The sequence below is a fragment of the Stigmatopora argus genome, chromosome 2, assembly GCF_051989625.1.
Source record: "Stigmatopora argus isolate UIUO_Sarg chromosome 2, RoL_Sarg_1.0, whole genome shotgun sequence".
In the NCBI taxonomy this organism is placed as follows: Eukaryota; Metazoa; Chordata; class Actinopteri; order Syngnathiformes; family Syngnathidae; genus Stigmatopora; species Stigmatopora argus.
In genome coordinates, this window is record NC_135388.1 from 20,567,125 (window position 1) to 20,593,599 (window position 26,475).

Genomic DNA, 26,475 nt, shown 5'->3' on the forward strand with positions numbered 1-26,475 from the left:
GTAGTCTTTGACAACCAAAAACGAGATGTCCACACTTGTGGATGGCAGGTCATAGGAGGTTAAGAAATGTTTTGGTCTATCATGCCAAGCAAAGACTCTCATACTGATAGCATACAACATCCAAAAAAATAATCGATCAAATCAGTAGTGATTCCTCTCTCAAAGCAAGCACTTTGTAACATAACCATCATTATCAAAAAATGTGTGTCTTAAAACACAAGCACTGTGGTACTTACCTAATCCACTTTGCTTAATGTCTGGCGACTGACGAGAGCAAAACGAGAAGAGCCGATAACTGCCCACTTTGGAGGATGAAGTTTCTGATAGAACCTGAAAGTAAATAACTTTTTTAAGTTTGAGGAAATAGAATACAGTAAAAGATAAAGATAATAATGAATGAACAATATGACAACAACGAACCTCCATCGATCCAGTTTTGTGGTTCCGTATAAGTGGTGATCTTCTCTGTATGGTGATGGGTTCAGACAACGGAACAGCTCTGTCCGTTTCATCACGAGAGAGGTCCTCCAAGCTTCCTGGGTCGGTTTGCTTTTGCCTGTTCTAATTGTATAGTAAAAAGTTGGCACATACCGTTACCAGCAAACTATGACATCTACTGTGGTTGGAAAGGTAAAATATGTTATCTATACCTGTCGCGCTACCTCCGCAGAGGCTGGCCTGAAGCCAAAGCCAGTTGGTGCATTATCTTCTTCCTCAACACCTTTTACTCCCGGGCTAAAGTGAAGCTCCACATGGAAGCGTTCCTCTGAGCATAGATCCTAAGGGGGAAAAAAAGGTGATACTGTTTTAATGTTTTTCATTGTTTAACACACAGTTCCTTTCTGCTAACCTTTATTTAGTAATATGTACAACAACAACAACAACAAAAATATTTCACCTGATCTTAGGTAAGCTGATTTTTTTTGTCCCATTCTTGATTTTTAAATTTTTAATTACACACAAATATCTGTTTAAACATATTTTAATCTCATAGAAACAACCAAAGGTAATTCAACAGGCAGTTTTAAATTAAGATAAAAATTAAGGTACAAAATAATCCATAGTGTAATAAAGAACTGAAATATAGAATCTGTGAGAATTGCTGATTAGTCTCACATCACTGTGAAATAATTTTAGCCCGCTGTACTTTCTTGAATTGTTTTAGCACTGCTATATTGGAGGGTTTGTTAAAGGTCACACGACAGCATCTCAATTCAATTTAAATTCAGACTTCAACTTGAAACCTCCAAAACCTTAATGATGGTTTTATGTTTTAACTTTTCAGAGGAGGCCTTGCTTAGGTTTTGGAACTTTTTGTCTAAGTGCGCTCGGGTTTGAGTGCACACAATGTTGTTCTTTAATATTTTCTGGTTCTTCCATCAATCACAGCAACTTGTTCTGGTCATCTGTTGGCATTTTTTCTTCTTAAACAAATGCTTAGATTTTTCTCCCCTGTAAAGTGCAGTAATTTTACAGTCATCAGTCTATAGTGTTTTTCCAAAAGTCTTAAGGATCATCAATATCATCTTTGACAAATGCTGAGATGAGGTTTTGTTGTTTTTTGACAGTAGTGCCTGGTAACTCTTCCATGGATGCGATTTTTAATCATTGTCATTTTCATGGCAAAAACATAAACATTGAATTTCACTGAGGTCAGTATCTTTGTATCTGGATGCTGTCTAGAATTTGGGGACCTCCTGGGTGAGTCATTGTCACACACTCAAGTAATCATGGTATATGATTCTTCTTGAGATATTGTAGCCTAGTTCACTCTGACTCAAATGCTCTATTTAAGTAATACAAATGTGGTGGTAATCAGGTTTGAGTGTGGCCAGTGAAATTAAAATGAGAAGATTGATGTACGATTCGTCCCCACCTTAATTTCTCAGTCCTTTGATCCTTTCCCAATGAGGACGCTAAACCCAATGGTCGCAAAATTATCCCAAAATTACTTTTTCACATTGGGCCAGATAAGTTTGCAAAACCCTCACAAATAAATTATCATTTACTATATTTATAGTTATATTTCCTTGGATATTGGTTCGGTGAACTGAAAACTTTGTGTGTGATTAATATGCAAAAAAAACATCAAAATTAACAACATCAAACATTGTGTACCATGGTGAAAGGAACACTAAATGTCACCTTATTGTTGTCCTCATATAGCATAATGACAATCTGAGTCATGTAGTTGAGTTCGGAAACAGCGCTAAGATAATCCATGGCACGATTCCATTGCTGATCTTTCTCCTCCTTATGTACAAAGATACAAATTGTTTTAGTGCCACCTGTAAGAATATCCATTTGACAATCAAAGTGATTCACAACTCACATCAAGTAAACCACCATAGCGGAAAATACTCAGCAGAGAGTGAACGTGACTTTCACTAGTGAAATATAGTCGTGTCCTCACATGTCGCCCGGGTGACATGACACCACGCGAATATCTGCAAACAAGACCTCTCTCTTAATCGAAAACATTCTCAGCTGTCATCCAAACTCTGTGTCCATCATTTTGCATATCAAGGATACTTCAGGCCACACTCACAAAGGGTGCAACTTGTTGACAGACTCATCCTCATGAGTCCTCTGAAGGTCAAGCTGGATCTTTCTGACCAGTGGAAGGCAGTAGGCATACGCAATGTCCAGCTTCTCAGCTTTATTTATGCCATATTCCTACAGCAACAAACAAAACAAAAGTAAGGAGCTGCCGAAGTGAAAGTGATGCAATGGTACCTTGATTACCAAGGGTCAAATTGGTGACGTTTGTAGTATATGAGCAAATTTGAGTTAAAGAAATATCCTTAAAAGTTCTTACATCCACTCAAAGTCAGTGGATACCTTAACATGCCGCCAATAACTAATTAATAATTAAATTTTGTTATCTGCAAAAAAACAGATAAAATGCTATTTAAAAAATCCAAATGTGATAATTATATTACAGGCATGATAACAAAAGTCGGCTAAGTTGGGCACCTGAAAGATAAAAATTAAGTTAACAATTTGTGAACAAGGGTCAGAGACTTTTATGTTTTGCATTACAATTAATGATTAACTAACCACATATTAAAGACTGTACTGTGTAAGGTCCATTTGAATCATTTACTGCTCACATCAGTGTTTTACTAAAGTTAAGTGTCTATTTTTTTCATACCGATATTTGTCTGGATAATAATACCCACTTGCGTGGCAATTATTGTTAGAATGCTACTCAATTAAAGGATTGAAGAATTAGGATAAGTTAAAAGGTTTTATGGCAACACTGATGAACTTCAAAACACATCCTTGACTATTCCACATACATCACAACAGGAAATGTATTGTTTAAAGCTGCGAAAATCAGGTTTACGACTGGAAGACAACCCCCAATTATTTCAACAAAACAAACATTTGCATAATCTTGGCAGGAGTTCTTCCTTAGTCTTACCTGCGGGATCACGATGTCTGCCAAAGCACGAGAAAGTCTGAACAACTCCAGTGTGTCCTCCAAGCCCAGAGTGGAATTATGAATGACATCATATTTTACACAGTCGTAAATGTCAGGTATTTTACTAATGTCGTAGCGGCCATTTTTCATGCGGAAGTCTCTTTCAAGTTTAGACCAACGCTGCAACATCAGCTCCAGTGTTTCACTATGATAAAGTTGCAGGTCTAAAAACAGCAAGCACAGAAGACAGCTTGGTTATGGCATATGCACGTTTCCAAACAATTTGTGTAAAAAAAAATCATTGTATTCTAGTATTAACCAACTACATAATTATTTATGTTATACAGTGGGGCAAATAAGTATTGAGTCAACCACCAATTGCGCAAGTTCTCAGACTTGAAAAGATTAGAGAGGGATTAAAAAGGTGATTTACAGCAGGACTGTATGAACTTTTAATAATGTTTCATTCTGTTGTGGAAAAGACAACAAAAAGTCAAACGATATTTCTTTTGATAGAGGAATTAGAAGAAAAGACAATGACTCACCAGCTGACTTTGGATCCTCCATTCTTTTGCGTATCTGCGCGGTAAGGCTCTGAATGAGCGCGTAAACCTGATCACATGTGCCCACTGGGTTCTGGACAATTTTCATGGAATTCACCAAAGACGCACTACATGTTGGGGCCAACTGTCACACACAACCACACACATTATTATATCTGCTTCAAGATGTGAATAACAGGATGGTTATCATGTCAGACCCTTTGATAATAATGGTGATCAACTGACCCTGTCATAGTCTTCATCAATAAAGTCCCTGTCCTTCTGTAGAATCTCATGGAGTCTAGCTTTGACTCGATGTTGACAGCCACTCAGCGAATCGCTGTCGCTATCCAGCAATCCATTCATGTTAGCACTCTTGACCATTTGCACCAGAATTGGAGTCAGCTCACCTTCCAGGGCAAGCAAACCCTGTTTAGGGAAACCAAAAATATTTACACTGGTTATGTACCCGGAGGAAAATGGTAGTATATCAAAGCAAAATAGAAAAAAATAGGCAACTATTAATTTCCTTGTACCTTTGCAAATGCTGCAGCAGTCATCTGTACTCTGCCTTCATCAGATGCATATATCTTCAGGTCATGTCTGTATGTGCTGTGCAACCGCAGCAACCCGCACCCAGGAAATCCAGCATAGTCTCCTAACACACAAAACATTTGATACAAATTAGCTTTGCCAATGAACTCGCTAATCAAGTGTTGTATTCAATGTGTTTTCAAAAAAAGTCTCTTGACGCTAACAAGAACTTGATCTCCCAATGTTGATTTTTGACATCCGATCTGATTAGATTTTTTTTCAAGATACCGATTCATTGCCTATATTATAGACCACTCAAAATGATGCTAAAAAAATAATATAAGCAGTGATTTACATTTTTTGTATCAAACTGAGCCCTGCTTATATCGCTTCAATAAATGCTCTGTTTACAAATACTACACAATGCTCAGTTTCTATTATTAATTTCTAAAGAGCAATACTCTCACTCTGCAGACACATTTGACTAGTGGTTTGATTTACAAATTTTTATTTTACAAAAAACACAATGGTAATGAAAACATATAACTAATGGATCGGAACCGATCTCGTAGCCAAATTCGAAACTGAGCAATATTCTGAAAACAGCTATATCCAGTGCAGATACCGATATTGAGTATCAGATCGGGACACCACTAACAAGAAAGAATCTGACTACAGTATTAATATATGTCATTAATTTGCTCAAACCACTAACAACGTAATATGAGGAATGAATAACATTTTGTAGCCAGTCTTTTGAACAAATTTCAATTGTCAGTTTTCAAATAATATATATTTTGTATCACCTTGTCCACCAGGGTACATACAACGAAAGGCCCTTCCAAGCTCTTCAGCCTGCACCCGGCCAGCAGGTGTAAGCTCTCCTCCCCATTTCAACACTAGCAGCAGAGATGGACCTTCCTTTCGTGCGTCTACCCAAAAACAGAAAGATAAGTACATTTTTTTCATATTATATTGAATATATAATAACATTTTAGGTTTCAATTTCTCAAATCGATGCTGATTAGCAGTTGTTCAGAACTTGCCTTCTTCTTCACTGGAGGTTTTGGGCTGCCCATAGGGCAAGTAAGTCAGCTGTACTTTTCTGTTAATGCCCGAAAAGTGTCCATACCTTTATTTGTAGAAAAATATGACAAAAGTGAAATTCTGAAAATGAAAGAATACTTGAGTAGATAAGGGCAAAACAATACCAAAGCTTCAAAGAATAGTTTGCCCACCTTTTAAAAGATACAATTAATTTCTTCATATACTGTATAATATTATAATTCATATACCTCCGTGTTGGAACAAAGCCTACAAAGGTGGGCATTATTTTTTTACTACTTTAATTCCGTGCAAAAAGACAGAAGCTACCTCACGAACATGCATTTTGAACTGAGCTTTAATACGGTATATATATATATATATATATATATATATATATATATATATATATATATATATATATATATATACACATACATACAGTGGTACTTCGTCATACGACCGCTCGTCATACAAAATTCTCGTCTTACGAGGGGAATTTCGATCGAATAATTCGCCCGTCATGCGATCAAAATTTCGTGAAGCGACCAAGCCAGGTCTTTTTTGCATATCTTTCGTGTATAACAATATCTACGAGCACGGAACGATTAATTCAGACGAGTTTCTCCTAGGACCAGGAAACGCACAACGCGCGGGCAAAAAGAGGGCTTTCTGGGTAATGAAGTATACTCGTGCACACAACACCCATAGGCAATGGCAACCTTTCTCAGAATAAAACTTCATTACCCACAATCAATTGTAAGCTCAACTATTGTATTTCCTGTTATTCTTTCTAAGAAAAGAAGCTCCCGCGATCGTTCTTTAAAGACTATTTCTCGTTGGCAAGTGGTCGTGCGTTATCCTATTGTGATGACATTTGTATGTGACATTATCGAAATATTTTGAAGGGTAGACTAAAACAAACAACTCTTGATGCGTTCGTTTTGAAGACTTCGGCGGAGCGGCCAGGAGGTGTCAACCCGTAGAACTACGTAAGGTAAAAAAGATTACAACAAATTTAGAATTTAGTTTTGTTTGAAGTTACATTAAACGTTGAGTGTCTGTATGTAGTTATCCAAGTTAATTTAAATTTGTTTGTTCGTTTACGAGTGCATTGTTGCCGTGGATAAAGCCCCCCCGAACAGCCCCCCCCCCGCCTCCGTGTTTGCCGCTGTCTCTACCCTCCGCGAAATGTGTCTAATTTTACTCCTATTAAACACATTATTACTATCAAACCACTCGTTATTTATTACTTTGTCAATATATGGCGAATTATAAGAAATAAAACATTTTTTTCAATCCAATATCCTGTTTTTGGTGTTTTTTTCAGGGAGTTGGAACGAATTAATTTGTTTCCCATTCATTTCAATGTATATACGTATATACGTATATATATATATATATATATATATATATATATATATATATATATATATATATATATATATATATATATATATATATATATATATATATATGTGGATATATATATACACATCTATACATATATATATATACACACACACACATATATTTATATATATATATATATTGCTAGATATTGCTTCACTTAAAATTCATAGCCAATCAGAGACAATCAATGATGCACAAGCAGAGAATGGTGCATGTTGGATTTCAGCACAATGGCAATGACTTTCACATTGCACCATCACTTATCGCCTACCGCATGTCTGAGCCACTACTTTACATTTAAAGATGATCTCTTTGAAGCAATTGCATCAAAAGTGAACGTGACCACTGAACAAATTGAATATTTACTTACATTTCTAGCACAGTTTTCAGCTGCTCAAGTTTGGACTTTTTCTCTTCTATCTCACAGTCATTGTGTTGACCCAGTTCTGCTAACAACTGCCGTGTGATATCCAGCACCTCCTGTTGCATTTCATTTTATACACAAGTTAGACACATATAGTTCCACAGTCAAGTTGGTGTGATGTAACATAACTGTGCAATTATATCAATTGTTACCTGGAGTTGCTTTGGCTTTTTCAGTTTTAATTTCCCTGTTTTGTACCCTCCATATTTTTCAAATAAGTCAAAAAACCTAAAGATAAATACCAAGTTTAAGTGATCAGTTGGACATAAAAATCAGTTACAACTGTAAAAAAAAAGAGAAACCAATTTACATTGGGTTGCGAACTTCCATCTTCATCTTTTGCTTTGGTGTTCTGTCTCCGTGGCGGATTACAGCGATGACACAGCGTAATTCCATCCTTGAGTTTCAAATTTTAATGTAAAGTATTAGATTGGTAATATATGAAATTAACAGTAATGCATTTTTAACTCATTAGCAGCAATTGATGGCAAGAGGCATTCATTTTATTTGAACATGGAAAGCAGGCACAGAATGGTCATGTTTCAATACCATTGATGCGATAGACGAGCAATTGATTAACATAAAAACATCAATGGCAGCCAATAAATTAATATCAATCAGTACCATTGAAGTTGCAATATCTCTGGATATCATGTTAGACAAATTTCCATTAAAGATCTGTAGTTATAAAAAGAAAATACCGCATTTTAATACCCATAGGGCGCACCAACTGAAATGGTGATGTGCTGTCTAAATTGCGGGTGCAATTTGTTTTGTGCCCATAGAATAGGTGCCTTGGCTCAATGGACGCGCTGCAATGGTCGTACTAGCATGTATGCTAGTGTATGTTTTAAAAACGCAACAGGAGCAAAACTGAGTTTGATTGTGTTTTAATGATGTAATGTGTGTTCATGGTAATAAGTCAAATTATTCAAACATCTACAAATCTGTCAAAGTCCTCATCTTTTGTATCCGACATAGAGTTCAGCCAAGTGGACGAGTTCAACAACAAAGCTGGGTTCCATCTCATTATCAGGGTTAGTTGTCGCCGAGGGGTTACGTAGTAGTGATTCCAACCCTTGAGGAAAGGTCAAACTCTGCAGTGCTCGCTTTGGCCAAGGCATCGACAATCCATTCCAAATCGTCACGTAACTCATGTAGCACTGACTGCTGGTCTTTGTGTGTAACTATGTTCGCCATTAACATCCATTACTGACTCCCAAGCCGTTATCAACGCTGCTTCTCCAAGTGTTTGGGCGCAGCGTCCATTTTAGAGAAAATCTTATGCAGTAATACCTCGATTATCGCGGAAAATGGGGGGAGGGGGGGGACCCCCGTGAAAAGGGAAAATCTGCGAAGTAGAGTCAGCCTTATTTACAAATAAATAAAAAAATAAAAAACATTTCTTCAGTGCTGAGTCCTAGTAGCAAGATTGGCTTCTGATTACGAGTTTCAGTGTGGATTTTCACATTTTTATGAACTTAAAAAAAAAAAAAGTGGTGTGAGTGTGCATGATTGTCGGCCCCTTTGTGCCCTGCGATTGGCTGGCCACCGATAAAGGGTGTACACCGCCTCTGGCCTGGAGTCAGCTGGGATAGGCTCCAGCACCCCCCGCCATCCTAATGAGGATAAAGCGGTTCAGAAAATGAGATGAGAGATGAGATGAGAATTTTTTTTCTTCAGTGTTGAGTCCTAGTGGCAAGGGGAATTGCTTCCGCCTACGAATTTCAGCGTGGATTTCCACATTTTTACGAACTTAATTTTTTTTCTTTTAAATAAAAAAATACGCCGCCTTGTGGTGTAGAGGTTCTCTCGCCTGACTTCGTTGCGGGGAGATGCGGGCTCGATTCCCCGCAGGCGGCGATATGAGTGCGGATGGTCGTTTGTCTCTCTGTGTGCCCTACGACTGACTGGCAACCAATATAGGTTGTAGTGTGCCCTTTGCCCGAAGACAGCTGGGTTAGGCTCCAGCAACCCCTGCAAACCTTTTGAGGATGGGCAATGTGGAAGATGAATGAATATATGAATAAAAAAAAAAAAATCCCAGAACAAAATCTGCGATGTAATGAAGCAGCGATAACTGAAGCGCGAAGTAGCGAGGTGTCTCTGTACTTTTAAGTGCGCCATATAGGTGTGAAAATACGGTACCTCATTTTTTGGGGGGTAGTCAGTCAGTCTTGAACTGACTATTATTTAGCACATGACATTCATCAGGATAAAAACTAACATCAAATGTCTTTACATTGAGGAACTACATTAAATTTAACTGGTATATTACTACCTTCAAGCATAATGTATATTACCCTTTTACTTACATGGTCCCTGATGTAGTGGGAACAATTGGAATGTCTTCTGCCTCAGTAGGGATGGACCATGGAATCTGAAACTGAGGTGCTAGTTCACGCATTACAATATTCCTAAAAGAAAGTCGTAAAGGACGAAAAAAAGTGATTAATGGTATAAAAAAAAATGGAATTCCAAATATTTACTTTAAAGACAGTGAAAAGAGGATGAACACAACACAGAGAAGTTGTTAAAAAGTCTGCCCAATTTGAATGGGGGAAAAAAATCACAGAGTACAGCGCCATCAAAAAATGCTCTGTCTTAATCCACAACAGCAGAATTTACCAAACTTTAAACGTGAATTAAATCCAAACACCGTTCCACAAACATAAGAATACATTTTATGTTGTACCTTCAAAATACAATAATCTGGTATTGACTTTGTGAAGAGTTAACTTAAACATTTGATCAAATTGTATTTAGATGCAGCACTGGCAGAGGAGCTAAACAACTTTTTTTGCCCACGTTGAGTCCCAAGCCCAGCACACAATCACACCACCCCAACCTCCAATACATCCCACACCAACCACGGGAAAAGCTTCACCCCACTCACCGTGGAGGTAGTGGACGTGAGACGTTTGCTCCGTGCAGTCAACCCTAGGAAGGCCTCAGGACCAGATGGAATGCTAGACAAAGTAATGAAGGCTTGTACTGACCAACTAGCACCAGTCTTTAAAGACATTTCCAACCTGTCACTAGAACAAGCCACCGTCCCAGCCTGCCTAAAATCAGCCACCATCATCCCAGTACCCAAGCAGTCACCCGCAAACAATCGGGGCAACTACCGCCCAGTAGCTCTCACACAAATCATCACTAGGTGTTTTGAAAAACTGGTACTGAAACACATCAATGCCTGTCTTCAACTCATCCGAGTGGAGAAACTACAACCTCCTAGTGACCTTCTATCGGTCAGCCATTGAGAGCACGCTGACCTACGGTCAGTGTCAGTGTGGCACACAAGCTGCACAGAAGCCGGCAGGAAAAGACTGCAGAGGGTGATCAACACAGCCCAAATGATCATCAACTGCCCATATTAGCAAATTGACTTTAAGTCACAGTGTTCATTGATAGCGCTGGGACACCTCATCTACGCAGATACTCCGGTCAGAGAGTGAGACAAAGGCAAACAGATGATTGATCATCTCCCTTTATATGAATTTCAAGTAATTGACAGTTTATGATATTTTTCTTTACGAACACATCACAGTCAACATTAGACGAACATTGAAAAACTCAGCTGAAGACGTTTGCGGTAATCCACACAAAACTACAACTGTAGGACCCCAAGCTGTCCGCATAACTGCCTAAACAACATAGCAAGAAAACTTAAGGACCCTGAGCTGCCCATTTAGGAACCTGAACGAAGGAAGAGAAACAATATAACCTGCCTTTTAATAAAAACACAACAGAAAAACATAGGAAATTTAGTACAGCCCCCTACTTCACCTGTCCACCATCTACGAATTCCAGGTGGCTAGGAAAGGCAAAGAGCATTCTAAAAGACATTACACATTCGGGCTTCCACCTGTTCAAGCTGCTGTCCTCTTGAAAGCGCTACAGGACCGTTACCGCCAAACAGACTAAACGATAGTTTCTTCCCAAGAGCCGTCATCATACTCAACTCGATTTCTGCACCTAAGAGGACCTGATCATGACTTACAGCTATCCACTTTAGTCACTTTGTACCTACTTATTTATGTGATCACTTATTCAATGTTGACTACTTTTCTATGTTGACTACTAATTATTTATTATGTCGACTACTATTTATTTATTATGTTGACTACTATTTATTTATTATTTATATATTTATTATTTATGTCTCTTTGTTGTTGTTATTTGTGCACTTCGTGGTGAAAGCTTTATATCTCATTATACTTGTATAATGACAATAAAAGCATTCAATTTAATTCAATTCAATTATATAAATGATAGGTTCAGTGCTACATTTCAACAATTCAGTCCAACATTGTACATGGTCTTAGCATGTCACCAACAGATGTATGAAAAATTGTATTTAGAAACAAGGCACTCAAATGACTTCAGTTTTTAATACCAATAAGTAAATTAATTCTAAATATTTACCCTAAGATCTTCGCGCAGTCATCGTAGTATTTCATGGAGTTCTTCACAAAACTAAAACCGTTGACATCACACACATAGGAGTGCCCATTGGCTCGAAGAAGGTCAAAGCCACACACAGTTTGCTGCAGAAAACAGAGAAAGAGAGAGCTGAGCAAAGGCATTATTAAACATTGAAGGTACAGTCCATGTGAAACAGATCATCAGTTTTTGCTTACCTTAAATGCTAAACATACTTTACGGGCGACCAATTTCTCCATAGCTGACAGCATAACAGGGTAACGAACCTCCTTGCCCTCACTGTCTCGCTCTACCTTTCCGTCCAACGCAGGAGATTTTCTAGCTTCGGCGTGAGCGTAGTCAGGCCCCACAGTGTATACCTGGAGATGACAAACATTTGACTTTGAAGATTTATTAAAAGCTGATGATGGAGAATAGTGAGTTTGGATCACCAACCTCAGATGCTTTAAAAGTTAGCGAAGTGGGAAATATAATAATGACTGTAAACCTTGACCACTTTGGGACTTCAGTACATTGCATTTTTTACATTATAAAAATATGTATTAAAAAAGTTCATAAAAATGTCAAAATTCACGCTGAAACTCGCAAACAGAAGACTGTTCCCTGACTTGCGCTTGCCACTAAGAAAATGGCGGAAGACAGGGGACTGTCACTCAGCCAAGAAAAAAAATCTCAGACAGCGGCCGCCATTTTCATCCGAAAATAGAGCTTTCTGAGGGACCGAGAGACTCTGTGAGGTGGTTTTTTTTCAGAAATGCGAGCGCCGTGCGACCTTACGGCGGATGCCGTGACGTTTATTTGAAAATAAAGAGCTTGATAGGCGAACTGGACAGCAAAGAGCTTCGGTGAAGGTGGATTTTTTTTTCCAAAATTGCGAGCTCTGGGCGACCTTATGGCAGACGCCATGGTCCTAAATTAAAAATAGAAATGATTTCCCTAGGACGGAAGAGGCATGGGATGTTTTCAGTGCATGGGAAACATTCCTTGTTTTGTCCTGAGCAGGTGAAATATGCTTTGGCGTGGGTCATATTAATGACTATTAGAATATTAATGATATACGGATTGCATAAGCATCGAACAATTGATGTCAACCAAATGACGTTGCCCTATTTCCTCTGGGAATGATTATTGCTGATAGGACAGCAAAAGATGGTCTCCACCGGTGATGAAAATTAGCAGACCACTGATGTCTGATTATGAGTGTGAGCGTGAATGGTTGTCTCTCTTTTTGTGTTTTTCATTGGCTGGCCACCAAGATATAATCAATCGATCAGATATCAAGGTGGAAAAGGATTTAGAAATTTGGAGTCAATTTCTGAAATCGCCAATAAGCCCTTTTCAGGGATGCGGCGAAGGATTTGGAAATTTGAAATCGATTTCTGAAATCGCCAATAAGCTCTTTTCAGGTATGGCGGCGACAAATTATGGAAAAAAATATTTCGTCAAATGATTTTTTTGATGAAAATGCAGCAGCAGTACTCCAAATGCTAAATTTGAAGTGGAGGAACAAATAATCTGCTATGCGAAATGGGGAATTTGGGAGCACTGACAAAAGAGAAAGAAACAAAAACAAAGACAGTGCATGATATGAAATTCCAAAGAACCATTGATTTATAGTGATAATGGCACCCAAATTGTGTCAACAAGATAATTGAAGGGATTGGCAAAAGGTTCCATATTTCATTATGAAATCACTGCGCCTACATGACGAGGTCAACCGGACAACATATGAAAATCCTATTTGGTAGACCATACAAATCGTCATTATTCACTACACGATTGGAACTGGATGATGAGGCTACTCTGGCTAACTACATAAAAGAAAATCTTTCAAGAAACACATTGAATTTGGGTTAGCAGAAGGAGACTGTGCTTCTCAACAGGAAACGGACCAACGGTGGTGCCAGGAGCCTGGGTGCTCAACCAACAGTATAAAGAAGAAGCACTAGCACGACCCAAAGTGGGAAGATCCATACCAAGTGATGCTGACCAACCAGCAGACATGAAAATAGCCAAGAGGGGGATGAGGATCCACCTTTTGCACAAAGCGTTTCAATTGAGACTAAACCTTCTTACAAAGAGTTAAAATAAACGAGGAATGAAAACGTCCAATGGATCCCCAGTCAAACACGCAGAGCTTCTCACAGAACTCCTCAAAGCGGTACAGCTACCAATGAAGCTGGCTATCTGCAAATGTAAAGCACACACGACGGGACAAGACCCCGTCTCATTGGGCAACAAGCGAGCAGACGAAGCAGCCGAGAAGAAGAGAAACTACAATGGGAAAGAGAAGGAGCCACTCAACACAAGAACGGCCTCTATGCAAACAAGCCATGCGTCCTACGATCATTGTTTGAAGTGATTGCGAAATTGAGCCATGGCAGGAGCCATGTCTCAACAGGAGGTATAGTATAGTCCCAAAGGTCCCCAAACCTACTTTAAATTTTTTTGCAGAAACTGTCTCACCTGCTGTAGACACAACTCTCAAGGCAATGAATGACCCAAGCGCGGAACAAGGCAAACAGGGACATATCCCTTCGAGGTTCTGAACATGGATTTCATCGAAATGAACCAAAGTGGCACATACACGTACTGTCTTGTGATCATTGACGCGCTTGCTAAGTGGGTTGAGATATGCCCATTCAAGAAAGCTGACGCCATGGCAGTCGCAAAAGCCATATGCAAAAGGATCATTCCAAGCCATGGAATACCACGAGTCATTTGGGGTGACAATGGTGCTCACTTGATCACGTGATCCAAACTCTGGGACATCTTGGAATTAACCTGAAATATCATTGCGACTACCACCCCTGGAGTCCTCGTTGAAAGAACCAATGGAAGAGTAAAACTCAAACTCAGAAAAACCATGGAAGACACAGGAAAAACATGGCCAGAATGCCTGAGCCTGGTAGAAACATACATGAGAATCATTCCGACAGCACAGGGATGCACACCATTTGAGGCAGTGAACGGCAGACCCTTCCACTTACCAATGTGGGGAAAAGATCTGGTGGTAGAAGCGAAAGGTGAAACAGATTCTCTCACTCAGTGGTTATGCAAAATATTCCAAGAAAGAACTGTAATAAATGCAAATGATCTGCCGACATCTTCTCTGTCTCCCACACAGGAGGTCCTGTCCCCAGGCGACCTGGTACTCGTCAAGGTGATAAAAAGAAAGTGCTGGTCATCTCCACGTTGGGACAGGACCTCACCGTGTGATTTTGACCGCTAACTTCACCAAGTTGGCCACCACCGTCAAAGCTGATGAACGAGTGTCGGAGCTCACAACAATGATCCTGTGTGGGGCTCAGATGTCCCCCTCGAAATGATTAATCAATCTTTGCCCTGCAAATGACTAAAACGTATCTGTCCAAAGTCCTGCGGACAACTGTCAGTTTTGCCTGTATATAAGACTCACTCACTGGTCATTCGGAGAGAGATGCAGGACAACAGACTGTGAGCGTTCACGCTGTTCGAGCTTTCTCCCTATCCTGCAGTCTGGTAATAACCTTATTTCCTTTAAATTGGTCTCCCTCTTTCTTAACCTGCTCCTTAAGCTGTTTTACAGACCTTAAGCTGTTTTATCAGTCACAACTAGTCGTGTTTAACCTTATGAAGGGCAGTAACATTTAATATGTAGGAGAAATAGTCAGAGTTTCTTAACTCAGAAGTCTAGGTAAATTTGAACTTGAGCGTTTACTATAGACTTTCAATAAAGACAACATTTTTGCACAAAGAACATATTTTTAATGAGTGCCAGTCTCATATTATATTTCTAGCAGCCTATGTAAAATTAGGATAAGTATTAAGGAAGTACTGTGACCCTTAACCACTTCGCGACATCAGTACATTGTGTTTTTATATTAAGTATAAAAAAGTTCATAAAAATGTCAAAATTCATTCTGAAACTCACGAGTGGAAGAAAGGAGATTAAAAATGGTGGAAATCAGGGCACCACTTCTTCTTCAGCGTTGAAATGGGTGGCACTCAGCGCAGAAGTGAAATTTCAATGTAGGAGAATGACGGGTCGAATAATACAAACAGCCGAGAAGGGCATCGTTTAGCCTTTTTTTTCGGATTAAATTTCGCATTTTGGCGGGGGGAGAAAAGAAAAGAGAGAGATAGAGCGAGAGATAGAGCGAGAGAGAGAGAGCGAGAGAGCGAGAGAGAGAGAGAGAGAGAGAGAGAGAGAGAGAGAGAGAGAGAGAGAGAGAGAGAGAGAGAGAGAGAGAGAGAGAGAGAGAGAGAGAAAGTCACATCTCGTTAGTGTTTTGGGTGGTGTGTATGTGTGTGTGTATGCTTTTCGCCTCTTGTGTCCCTCCGGGCTTCCCTTCTCTTGTAGCTGCTCATGAGTTGGTAATCAGCCCTTGTATGTCTATTTAAACCCTGTGTATTTTTTAGTCATTGTCGGATCGTCAACTTTGTTTACTTCATGCCAAGTTACCACACCATGTTCCTCGTTCCCCCATGTCTTCTGTCCGGTTTGGTTTTGTGATTCGATTTCTAAGCACGTTATTTTCTAAAGATTCCTGCCTTAAGTAATAAAAGTTTTGTTAAAGAACTCCTTCCAAGTCCAGATTGATGCTGTTCACAGCCACCCAAATGGCCATATCGGGAACCATCTCGTATTCTCGTATCTCAAATTTGTCTCGAATCTCAAGGCAAAAATCAGCCTAAAAATTTCCTCGTATCTCAAATTTCTCTTAAGTTGTGACGCTCTTGTGTGAAGGTATTACTGTATTTAAAGTATTTACTTTTTTAATATAGATTATATTTAGATACTGATACATTAGTCTTTTCATATGCTTATAACTGCAAGATTTAATATATACACTTCATGATAATTGTACTTTTGTACTTGTATTTTTGTATACGCGCGAAAACATGTAGCATATAGTAGTAATAGTAGGGGTGATACTACTTTGTGTTTTTTCGATTATCACAGCCATGTCTGGTCTACATTGTTTGCGAAATTTGAGGGATTACTGTAAACCTAAAACTACAGCATAAATAAATGCAATCCATTCAGATTTGATCCAATGTCATGCCATTTGTTGCATTGGCTACTGTCGAAGCTCCAATAAAAAAGACGTCTAAGTATACATGTCTGTGTTAAAAATAAACAATCACCGGAAGTTAGCATAGTATTTTAAATTGTTAAATGATTTTTCAGCACAATAAGTTAAAACCATACGATCTTTCGTTCCGGGTTTTCGTTCCAACGTATAAGAGGAAACCTTTCCATCAATCTGGTAACTTAGAAGTGCAACCGGTGGATTGCAGTCAGGTGCTTCTTGTTTCAGCGGAAACCTCCGTGTGCGGTCGTTTGGTCGCCGGTCTTTTGGTCGACGTCTTTTTGTCGCCCTGACTTTTGGTTGTGGTCTTTTGGTTGCCCGGACCCAAACAACGGGCGACCAAAAGACCGGCGACAAAACAAGGTAAAACAAAGTGGTCTACGCATCAATAAAAGTCAACAATGGCCCTGAGCAGTTTCACTGAGCGGACGTGTGAGTGTATAAGAGTTTGTATGTACATGAGTTGTCCCCTTAGGAAGGGACATCAGTCAGGGTCTTAACAAGTTCTACAACAAAACACAATAAAAGTATGGGGAATTTGGAGCTTTTCTTTAGCCTAATAATTAATAGGGCATTAAGTATGACTAAATAATAATTTGCAGTTTGTATTTAGGGAATTTGAGCAACAATTTAAATGGTAATTATCAATAACCTTCCGGGCGACCAAAAGACCGGCGACCAAACGACCGAGTACCGGAAACCTCATTGGTTAAACTGTGTTGATTTGGTTGGAACAAAAACTTGCACCGACAGCGGCCCTCAAGGACCAGTTTCCAGATCCCTGCGTTTAAGGTATACTACGGCTTGCCGCCTATGTTTGACAAATAAAATTGGAAGGTTTTCAAGTTGGCAATTGCATTATTTGATTTTACTGAAAGCGGCCCTGAGAGAAAAATGCTTGGAAACCCTTGGTTTAAGACAGTGCTTCTCAATGATTTTCTGTTGCGCCCCCCCAAAAGAAGAATTTAACGTTTTGCACCCCCCCAAACCAAAAATAGTAGTTTTATATAAAATTCTAAGTAACTCCCTGAGCTAACTCTGACAGTAAGCACACCACTGCTATCCACCAAGTAAATGTGCAATGACACTTTATATTCTAGTCTGGCAAAAAGTATCTATACATATTACTAATTCTGAGAATGTGTGTGTGTGTGTATGTGCGGTAGTTAGTGTGTTTGGCCGTTAACATCGGAAAAAATGGAGACACCTACATCCGATTTGAATGCGATTTTGAACAAACAATTGCAAATGTACGGCTCTAGGATGTTACTGTGCTGGATTTTTTAATTTGGGCCCCCATTATAATTAAACCTGGGCGGCCCAGTGGATGAGTGGTAAGCGCGTCAGCCTCACTGTGGGGGACCTGAGTTCAAATCCAGGTTCGGACCTTTCTGTATGGAGATTGCATGTTTTGCGTAGGTTTTCTCCGGGCACTCCGGTTTCCTCCCACATTCCAGAGACATGTATGGTAGGCTGATTGGACAATCTAAATTGCCCCTAGGTATGCGTGTGAGTGTGAATGGCAGTTTTTCTCATTGTGCCCTGCGATTGGCTGGCCACCAATTCAGGGTGTCTCACACCCCGCAATCCTAGTGAGGATAAAGTGGTTGAGAAAATGAGATAAGATGAGATTATTAAACCTAAACTTTCATAGCGCTTTGCGTGTCCACAATGTCATTGGCTAGCAAGATTCGCCGGTCCCCAGAAAGATTCACAAGCTCATAGCTGAAGATTTTTAATGCATCTCTAATAAATTTACAACAGTCAATGTAAGTCACTGTGCTAATCTTGCTTTGAAATTGTTGAATACTACATGCGTATGTTTGTAGTGACATTTTCTATAACATGTGACGTCCTCATATCACTAACTAAAGCAAAATATTTAGATCACCATCACAAACACTACTTTTTCTTCTCTTGGGAAAAGTACACAGGTGAAAGCATTTGTAGTACAATGTGAATGCACTGACCCTTGGTGGATTGAAGCAATAGTATTTGAAGATTTTATTTGGAAACCGATTTGTTTGTTAGCAAAGCTGTTAATGAACTAAGACTCCACTGTAGGTAGGACAGTTAATCATATTAAGATGCTCTAAAGGAGCTTGTAACTCTATCATTAAAGGCCTTTTCACGAGAGCATACAGAGCAGGTTCCAGCAGGACACTTTTAGACTAGCCCTTTGATAGTATAAAAATGCCCTATAATTTCCCCGATTCATGCAGGAGACCCCATTTACCAGTGTATGTTCTCTTATATTTGAATTAAAATCAATTTTATTCATAACAAATTAAATAAATGATACATTTACAATCGTCCCGTTTTCTGACTTGTTAATAAGCAATTTAGATGCAATTTCTAATAACAAAAAACTACCTTCACATCTGTGCCATCTGTTGGCATGAACTCCTCATAAATGTAAGAGCCAGTCTTTCTCACATTGCTCTCTGGTGAGTACACACTGCTTCTGCTTCCAATCTAAAGAAATCACAGAGTTGTTAAAAAAAACATGTTAAACAGGGTCATAATTCATGCTCACTTAAGTTTAATAAAACGTTCTCACTTATTTGCTTGTAAATAAACCATAACTGCACAGAATTACTGCTTCACTCATATAAAAAGTGGTTTGTTTCAAGTGTTGGATCCAGTCTTGTAAAACCTTTCCAAATATAACACCGGAGCGGATATTGCTGGATGGTAACATTACTGGATGAAATTGGATCAAAAGGATCAAGTCCAAAAACATATCAACACAGTGAAAGGTTAACTTTGCAAGACTGTATGAAAGTGAGGCGGGGGACTGAGAGTGCAAGTTAGTAACTTGAAATATGCAACCAGGCTGAATGTTTAATACATTTTAAAATTTATGAAAAATAATAATTGAAAATACTTTTCAATTCAATCAAGTCTGTTTATCAGTACAGTGGTACCTCGAGATACGGGCTTAATTCGTTACGGGACTGAGCTCGTATGTCGATATTCTCGTAACTCGAATGAACGTTTCCCATTGAAATGAAATAAAAACAAATTAATTTGTTCCAACAGACTGAAAAAACACCAAAAACAGGATATTGGATGCATTCACACTCAAAAATAGGTTTAATATAACCTTACACTAAACTTAATTCAAATTTTGTTTTACATTTTTATACCTTCTCCTGGCCAGGTTGGCTGTTTGCCCCGCCTCCACCCTCACGTTCACTATCGAAGGGCTATTTGCTGTTGTATTCCCTTCAAAATATTCCGAAAATGATGCACACAAATGTCCTCACAATAGGATAACGCACGACCACTTGCCAACGAGAAGTAGTCTTGAATTGGCGATCGCTCCGCCAACAGGAGCTAACAGGCTAAGGGGGGAAAAACACTGAAAAAAATGCAACGCTCCGCCCAGTGCAACCAAAGACATTACAAAGAGTGAGTTGCGACCATCGATATTACACAAGGAGTTGAGGAGCCAGTGCCCCTGATGTTCTTATGAGCAGCCAACGAGAAGTAATATATACCCCGTATTAGCGATCGCTCCGGCATTCGCGCTGAGTGACGGGGAAAAAAACACGAGAAAATGCAACGCTCCGCCCAGTGCTCGTAGATATCTGTTATACACGAAAGAGATGCGGCAAAAAAGACAGTGCGCTACAATGATAAACAGCCTCTCGTGTCTTGGCCACGTGGCTTTCTCACATCTCGAAATTTTTCTTGTATCTAGAGATAATTAATTGCTCGAAATTTTACTCGTATCTCGAAATGCTCGTATGTAGGGGTGCTCGTACGTCGAGGTACCACTGTAAACCGTTTCATCTTAAATAATGTGAAGATATGCGCTCATTATTTAAAAAAAAAAGACTATCACAAAATTGTATTTAAAAGTTGTTAGAAGAGCAGACCTTCCTGAAGAGACGTTGACTGCCACCACCAGCAGAAGTGGGATAGTAGATATACACATTGTGGTCCTCAGCACAGACAGGCTTTTCAACAAAAGGTTTCTGGAATATTTCTCCATTTACCTCCACATGGTCCTCTCCTTCGACCAGGTTACATTCTGAGAAATATAATGGTAAATGAATGTTTGTGAAACATTATTTCATTATTTTATGATACAGGTTGGCTGTCTTATTAGAGTGATTTCCCAAACCTAAAAAATATATGAAAGTTCCATTTGCCCATCTGTTTGTTGTTGATATAATCTACTTTTTTTAAAAACCATATTTCTCTTATGTTAATCCTTTGCCCTAAAGAAATTCAGTGCAAACAAACTGAGTGCTCATTACATACCATCTGGTTTATCTGGGTCACGATTTAGCACAGCGTAGCGTGGCAGATCTATTCCTTCCTCTTGCAAGATGCGATACACTTCTCGCCTTTCATAAAACAATTGAATAAATAGGGTAAAAAAAGATTCACTTGCTTTCTCAAGGATCACATTTTGCAATGCATGATTCCAACATGCACATTGGAAATTATCTGAAAAGATGTACCTGTCCTGTATGTAGTATTGCATGTTCAGGTCATTGATGAGCAGAGGGTTTCTGAGTTTTGCATAACTCACTGCTTTATCGAGTGGAAATCCTGGGTTTACAAGCACAAATACTTTCAATAGTTTGAATAAAATAATTTGGAGTCACTTAATTCCTTAGACATGTTCCTATATTTGAACGGACAACTTAAATCAAAGCTTCATAAGGTAGGAGTAGAGATTATATAACCTATTAGAATTACTTTATCAAGTGCAGAGTGGGGAGGGGCTCAAAATGTCACTTGCTTTGTTCTTATTTTGGTTTATTATCAAAAGTGGCTGGGCAAATATGTATCTGTTTATTATGTACCTTTAGAGTGGAACGAGATGAGGCAGTCACACAATGGCCAGTTTTCCACTGGCTCGTTGAGGATGACATCCTCAGGAAAGATGACCACAGTGATGTACTCAAATCTGCATAGCCTCTCCAAGATCTGGGTCATTGGCTTGGACTTGGACTTCTTCATCATGCAGCATATCCCAACGATAATTTGTTGCTCAGGCGGCTATAGAAGAATTAGAAGAAGTAGAATAAGATGAATTCTAAAGTATTATTTGCTTACTCTATGATATCACAGTGTACAGGTACATTGCAATATTCGAGGTGGGACAGTAGGAAGTAGTTAGCATGTCTGCCTCACAGTTCTGAGACCAATCGACCTTCCTGAGTGGAGTTTGCTTAGGATTTTTCCAGGCAATCCTCCCACATCTCAAAAAACATGCACGCTAGGTGTGTTATGCTAACTCCATACAGGAAGGCCAACCATTTTACCAGCCAAGCCACCCATTCATTCCATTTAAATTATAATGGAACTTCTTAACAAGAGTTATAATCCTAGTTATCAGATGAAGCAAAAATTTATTTCATATGATTTCTATGTAAAACACCCACCTCCAATTATTTATAAATGTACTGTATTTTCCACACAGGATTATAAGGCGCACCTTTGATGAATGGCCTATCTTAAAATGTCTTCCATATAAAAGACGCAGAAGTAGTGGTGGAGTGGTGTAGTAGGGGATTGTATTATACATCAACTAGATGGAGCTGTGCTAAAGAGAATTTCATACAATTATTAACCAATATTGATCTATATAAAGCACATTGGTTTATAAGGCGCACTGAGAAAAAGTGTTTTAGTTGTGCTTTATAGTGAGGAAAATACGTAATATTAAGTACTAGAAAAGTAATCTGGTTCAGATTTTGTTAAATCAAGATTCAAAATTATTTAAGATGTTGTGTTATGATCCTTACAGAGTCTGTGTCTTCATCATCCTCAAACAGTTCCATTTCTGTTCTTATGCTATCTTCCAGGACTTCGCTCTCATCGTCTTCGCAGCCCACGAAGAATCTGGGAGCGCCACGCCGGCTCTCGCCTGGGCTGTTGGGCTCTGACATCACAGTCTCCCACGGCAGCTCTCAGCATCCCACCACACCATTGCACACCAACACACCACCGGAGCACGCAGCCGATGGAAAGGTGCGAGGCCAGCGAACACAAATAGTTCACTCTGCCAAGTTGGTGAGGGATTTGAGTGAAGACAAATGGGCCTTAAAGATTGGTGTCCCAAAATGCCAAGACAAGGGGAAAGATAATTGTCAACTGTCTTTTGGAAAAACGGTGTCATTTGAAGTTATCATTCTTCATTCAGTTGGCCATAATTGTAATTGACTTGGACGCAGCATGGCCAATCTCTCTTGATGTCTCTTTCATTCATGTTGATGAAGACTTGACAGTTCTGTAGGGGAAACAGATCAATATATTTTGGATGTCCAACACTTTATAGTTTTATAACACTGGACTAGAGGGAAAGCTTTTAATTTGCTGGGGTTTCGCTTTTAAACAAATCTTAAACCGTTTTTATCATGTACAGTGGGTGCTAAGTATCTGCCTTGTTTTTTGCCTTTGGGTTTTTTAGCCATCTTTTTTTGTGTAAGACACCATACCCTGTTTTTACTTCAGAACATGTATACCTATGGGTAATAAATCAAATCAAATTGTGGACGGCAATTGACTCGATCAATGCTACTGATGGCCATCCAGGTTGTGCCATATAATATTCTTTGCCAATATAGTCTAATTTAGGCAGTAATAAGAATGTCAAAATATTGCTGTAGTTAGGATGCAGTGATATGACATCAGACGTTACGGAAAACGTTGCTCCAGAGGTGTGTTACAAGCCAATGCTTGCCAATGATCATTGAATACTCAATTCAGGCCACTCTCTCAAAGTTTATTGGAGACGGATTGAGTAATTTCGCATGCTGATGTTAACAAATGGCTTCTACCCTTCAAGCTTTATTAGTGCAGATTGATTTCATGTCTATACAGTGGTACCTCGACATACGATCGTAATCCGTTCCGAGACTGAGATCGTATGTCGAACTTTTCGTAACTCAAGCGAACGTTTCCCATTGAAATGAATTGAAAACAAATTAATTCGTTCCAACCCTCTGAAAAAAACACCAAAAACAGGATATTGGATTGGAAAAAATGTTTTATTTCTTCTAATTCGCCATATATTGACAAAGGAATAAATAACGAGTGGTTTAATAGTGATAAAATTTGTTTAATAGATGTAAAATTAGACGCATTTCGCGGAGGGGAGAGACAAAGACACACACGGAGGCGGGGGGGCTGTTCGGGGGCACTTTATCCACAGCACTCGTAAACGAACAAACACATTTAAATTAACTTGGATAAATATATACAGACACTCAAACATTCATTTAATGTAACTTTACACAAAACTGACTTTCTAGTTTTGTCTTAATCTTTTGTTACCTTCGTTTTCCGGGTTAGCGGTTTGCCACGCCTCCACCCTCACGTTCCCTATCGATGGACTGTTTGTTGTTGTATTTCCTTCAAAATATTCCGAAAATGATGCACACAAATGTCCTCACCATAGGATAACGCACGACCACTTGCCAACGAGAAATAGGCTTAAATGAGCGATCGCGGGATCTTCTTTCCTTACAAAGAATAACAGGAAATGCAATAGCTGAGCTTCCCACGTATTGATTGTGGGTAATGAAGTTTTATTCTGAGAAAGGGTGCCATTGGCTATTGGTGTTGTGTGCACGAGTATACTTCATTACCCAGAAAGCCCTCTTTTTGCCCGCGCATGCGCGTTGTGCGTTTCCTGGTCGAAACTAGTCTGAATAAATCGTTCAGTCCTCGTAGATATAGTAGTTATACACGAAAGAGATGCGGCAAAAAAAGACAGTGCGCTACAATGATAAACAGCCTCATGTCATGGCCACCTGGCTTCGTCGCATCTCAAAATTTTAATTGTATCGCGAGCGAATTATTCGATCTAAATTTTCGTCGTAACATGAGCATGTTGTAAGACGAGCATGTTGTATCACGAGGTACCACTACACGAGTAAGAAGTAAACAAAGATCAGGGGTGACGAACATGCAGCTGTCGAGCCGCATGCGGCTGCCGGCCAAAATGAATCTGGCTCTTTGCTTCTTATATTTTGTATATACTGTGGCTCTTTGCCTCATTTCCTGTTTCTCTTATTTATATTCTCTCTTAAAACAAACTCAAATTCATTAGGGTCAATTAAAAACAAAAATAAGTAAGATTATTTTTAAACAAGATTTTTTTGTGTGTCTGTCTGTTTTGGCAGGTCACTGCGTGGTGTGGCTCTTTGACTCTCACAGTTTCAAATTTTTGCTCTCTGTGTCTAACTTGTTCGCTACCGCTGGGCTAGATTCTTCATGCAAATGTTATTCAAATTTTGAATGCTGTAAAAATTAATTGCCAAGCTATATGCACAGACTATATGCAGTTGTCAAAATCCCAACAAAGCACGACAATCTAGTAACATGTGCAGCAGCGCTAACAAGGAGGTTCGATCAGGCCCGCAGGATAATTTGAAAGTGGAAAAATGCATAAAAGATATGGATTTAATTGTTTTGATTAAATGCAATTCAAGAATTATCCGCTAGGGGCGCATTGTTTTGCGCCATCTGTTGCTTGTAATGATGTTATTTCTACCCCGTTCTCTACCTGCCCGCTACACCCTCATTAGCAAAAATGGCGTTACCTAAAAAGAGAAAAGTAGATAGAGTGTAGAATATTCCATGAAAAATTGACCAAGTACTATTTATTTATTTGATCTATGAGAGGAAATCAGACAGTTCATGGAGAAAAATAGAAAAACCGGTGTCGGAATTACAAACCCAAGAATGGCTACAGGACTTTGCATTTTTGGTTGATATTACTATCAGGGTTAATTGGGGTGTTGGTTGGTTTTGTTATACCTGTTTCCCTGTGTGTCCTGTCTGTGTGCTTTTCGCCTCGTGTCCCTCCGGGTTTCCCTTGTGACCAGCTGCTTGTCATTGATAATCAGCCCTTGTCTGTCTATTTAAACCCTGTGAGTTTGTTAATCTTTATCAGATTGTCTGCTTTGTTTGCACCATGCCATGGTTCCAAGTCAAGTTCCCCGTTACCCCATGTCTTTGACGTCAGGTTTGATGTTATTATTTGATGGCTAAGTCCTTGTTATTTTCTGAAGAACCCTTCCTCAGTTATTAAAGTTTTGTGAGAGGACTCCATTCCACTCATCCATTGCCTGCTTCCATGCATTTGGGTCCAATCACGTTCCACGACCGATTGAATCGTGACACAGCGTAAGCTACCAAGAAATGAAGGTGGTGATGACCAAGAAATGAAGGTGGTGATGAATCGTTTATCACACTTACATACTTATATTACATACTGTTACATATCAACAGGCTTCAACATTAGCGACTGCCTGAATGCCGGGGCAGACAAGTACTCTTCGGGCAGCTAATACATTTTGACAGCTCTCTGAAAGGGCAGGTAACGTTTTGATTATGTGATCTAAAATAAATTAGGAAAATCACAATTGCTTAGTCTGTTTTGTTTCCTGCCAGGGGCGCAGCCATTTTGTGACACATTTTCATCTTGATTTTTTTCCGCTGCTTGTGTGAAATATTTGCCTATGTTTTTTAAGGATGCTGCCATTTTGCAAAAAATATTAGTTGTTTTTTTTTACACAGGCCGGTGTATCAAAGTAGAAA

The 26,475-nt window shown here is 39.2% G+C and overlaps 2 protein-coding genes across 4 annotated transcripts in view; one reads left to right on the forward strand and one right to left on the reverse strand.

Moving 5' to 3' along the window:
* The window catches only part of ppip5k1a (diphosphoinositol pentakisphosphate kinase 1a), a 51,299-nt gene that overhangs the window by 23,581 nt on the left and 1,243 nt on the right, over nt 1-26,475 (reverse strand). For all 3 annotated transcript variants that reach the window (XM_077620554.1, XM_077620547.1, XM_077620537.1), the window contains exons 2-25: nt 22,674-23,158; nt 21,729-21,924; nt 21,381-21,471; nt 21,178-21,263; nt 20,790-20,944; nt 19,279-19,380; nt 12,028-12,189; nt 11,813-11,934; nt 9,700-9,801; nt 7,695-7,781; nt 7,537-7,612; nt 7,331-7,440; nt 5,550-5,635; nt 5,310-5,435; nt 4,506-4,627; nt 4,216-4,398; nt 3,973-4,114; nt 3,428-3,651; nt 2,549-2,676; nt 2,333-2,447; nt 2,146-2,253; nt 651-779; nt 421-561; nt 237-330 (exon numbers count right to left, since the gene is read on the reverse strand). In XM_077620554.1, coding sequence (XP_077476680.1) covers nt 237-330; nt 421-561; nt 651-779; nt 2,146-2,253; nt 2,333-2,447; nt 2,549-2,676; nt 3,428-3,651; nt 3,973-4,114; nt 4,216-4,398; nt 4,506-4,627; nt 5,310-5,435; nt 5,550-5,635; nt 7,331-7,440; nt 7,537-7,612; nt 7,695-7,781; nt 9,700-9,801; nt 11,813-11,934; nt 12,028-12,189; nt 19,279-19,380; nt 20,790-20,944; nt 21,178-21,263; nt 21,381-21,471; nt 21,729-21,924; nt 22,674-22,817 — 3,031 coding nt within the window. In that variant the 5' untranslated portion in view covers nt 22,818-23,158. The remainder of the gene's footprint in view (nt 1-236; nt 331-420; nt 562-650; nt 780-2,145; nt 2,254-2,332; nt 2,448-2,548; nt 2,677-3,427; nt 3,652-3,972; nt 4,115-4,215; nt 4,399-4,505; nt 4,628-5,309; nt 5,436-5,549; nt 5,636-7,330; nt 7,441-7,536; nt 7,613-7,694; nt 7,782-9,699; nt 9,802-11,812; nt 11,935-12,027; nt 12,190-19,278; nt 19,381-20,789; nt 20,945-21,177; nt 21,264-21,380; nt 21,472-21,728; nt 21,925-22,673; nt 23,159-26,475) is intronic.
* Nucleotides 25,859-26,475, forward strand: part of LOC144089580 (uncharacterized) — a 39,330-nt gene continuing 38,713 nt past the window's right edge. Inside the window, exons 1-2 of the mRNA XM_077620610.1 lie at nt 25,859-26,105; nt 26,167-26,254. The gene's annotated coding sequence lies outside the window, so the exon portion shown is untranslated. The remainder of the gene's footprint in view (nt 26,106-26,166; nt 26,255-26,475) is intronic.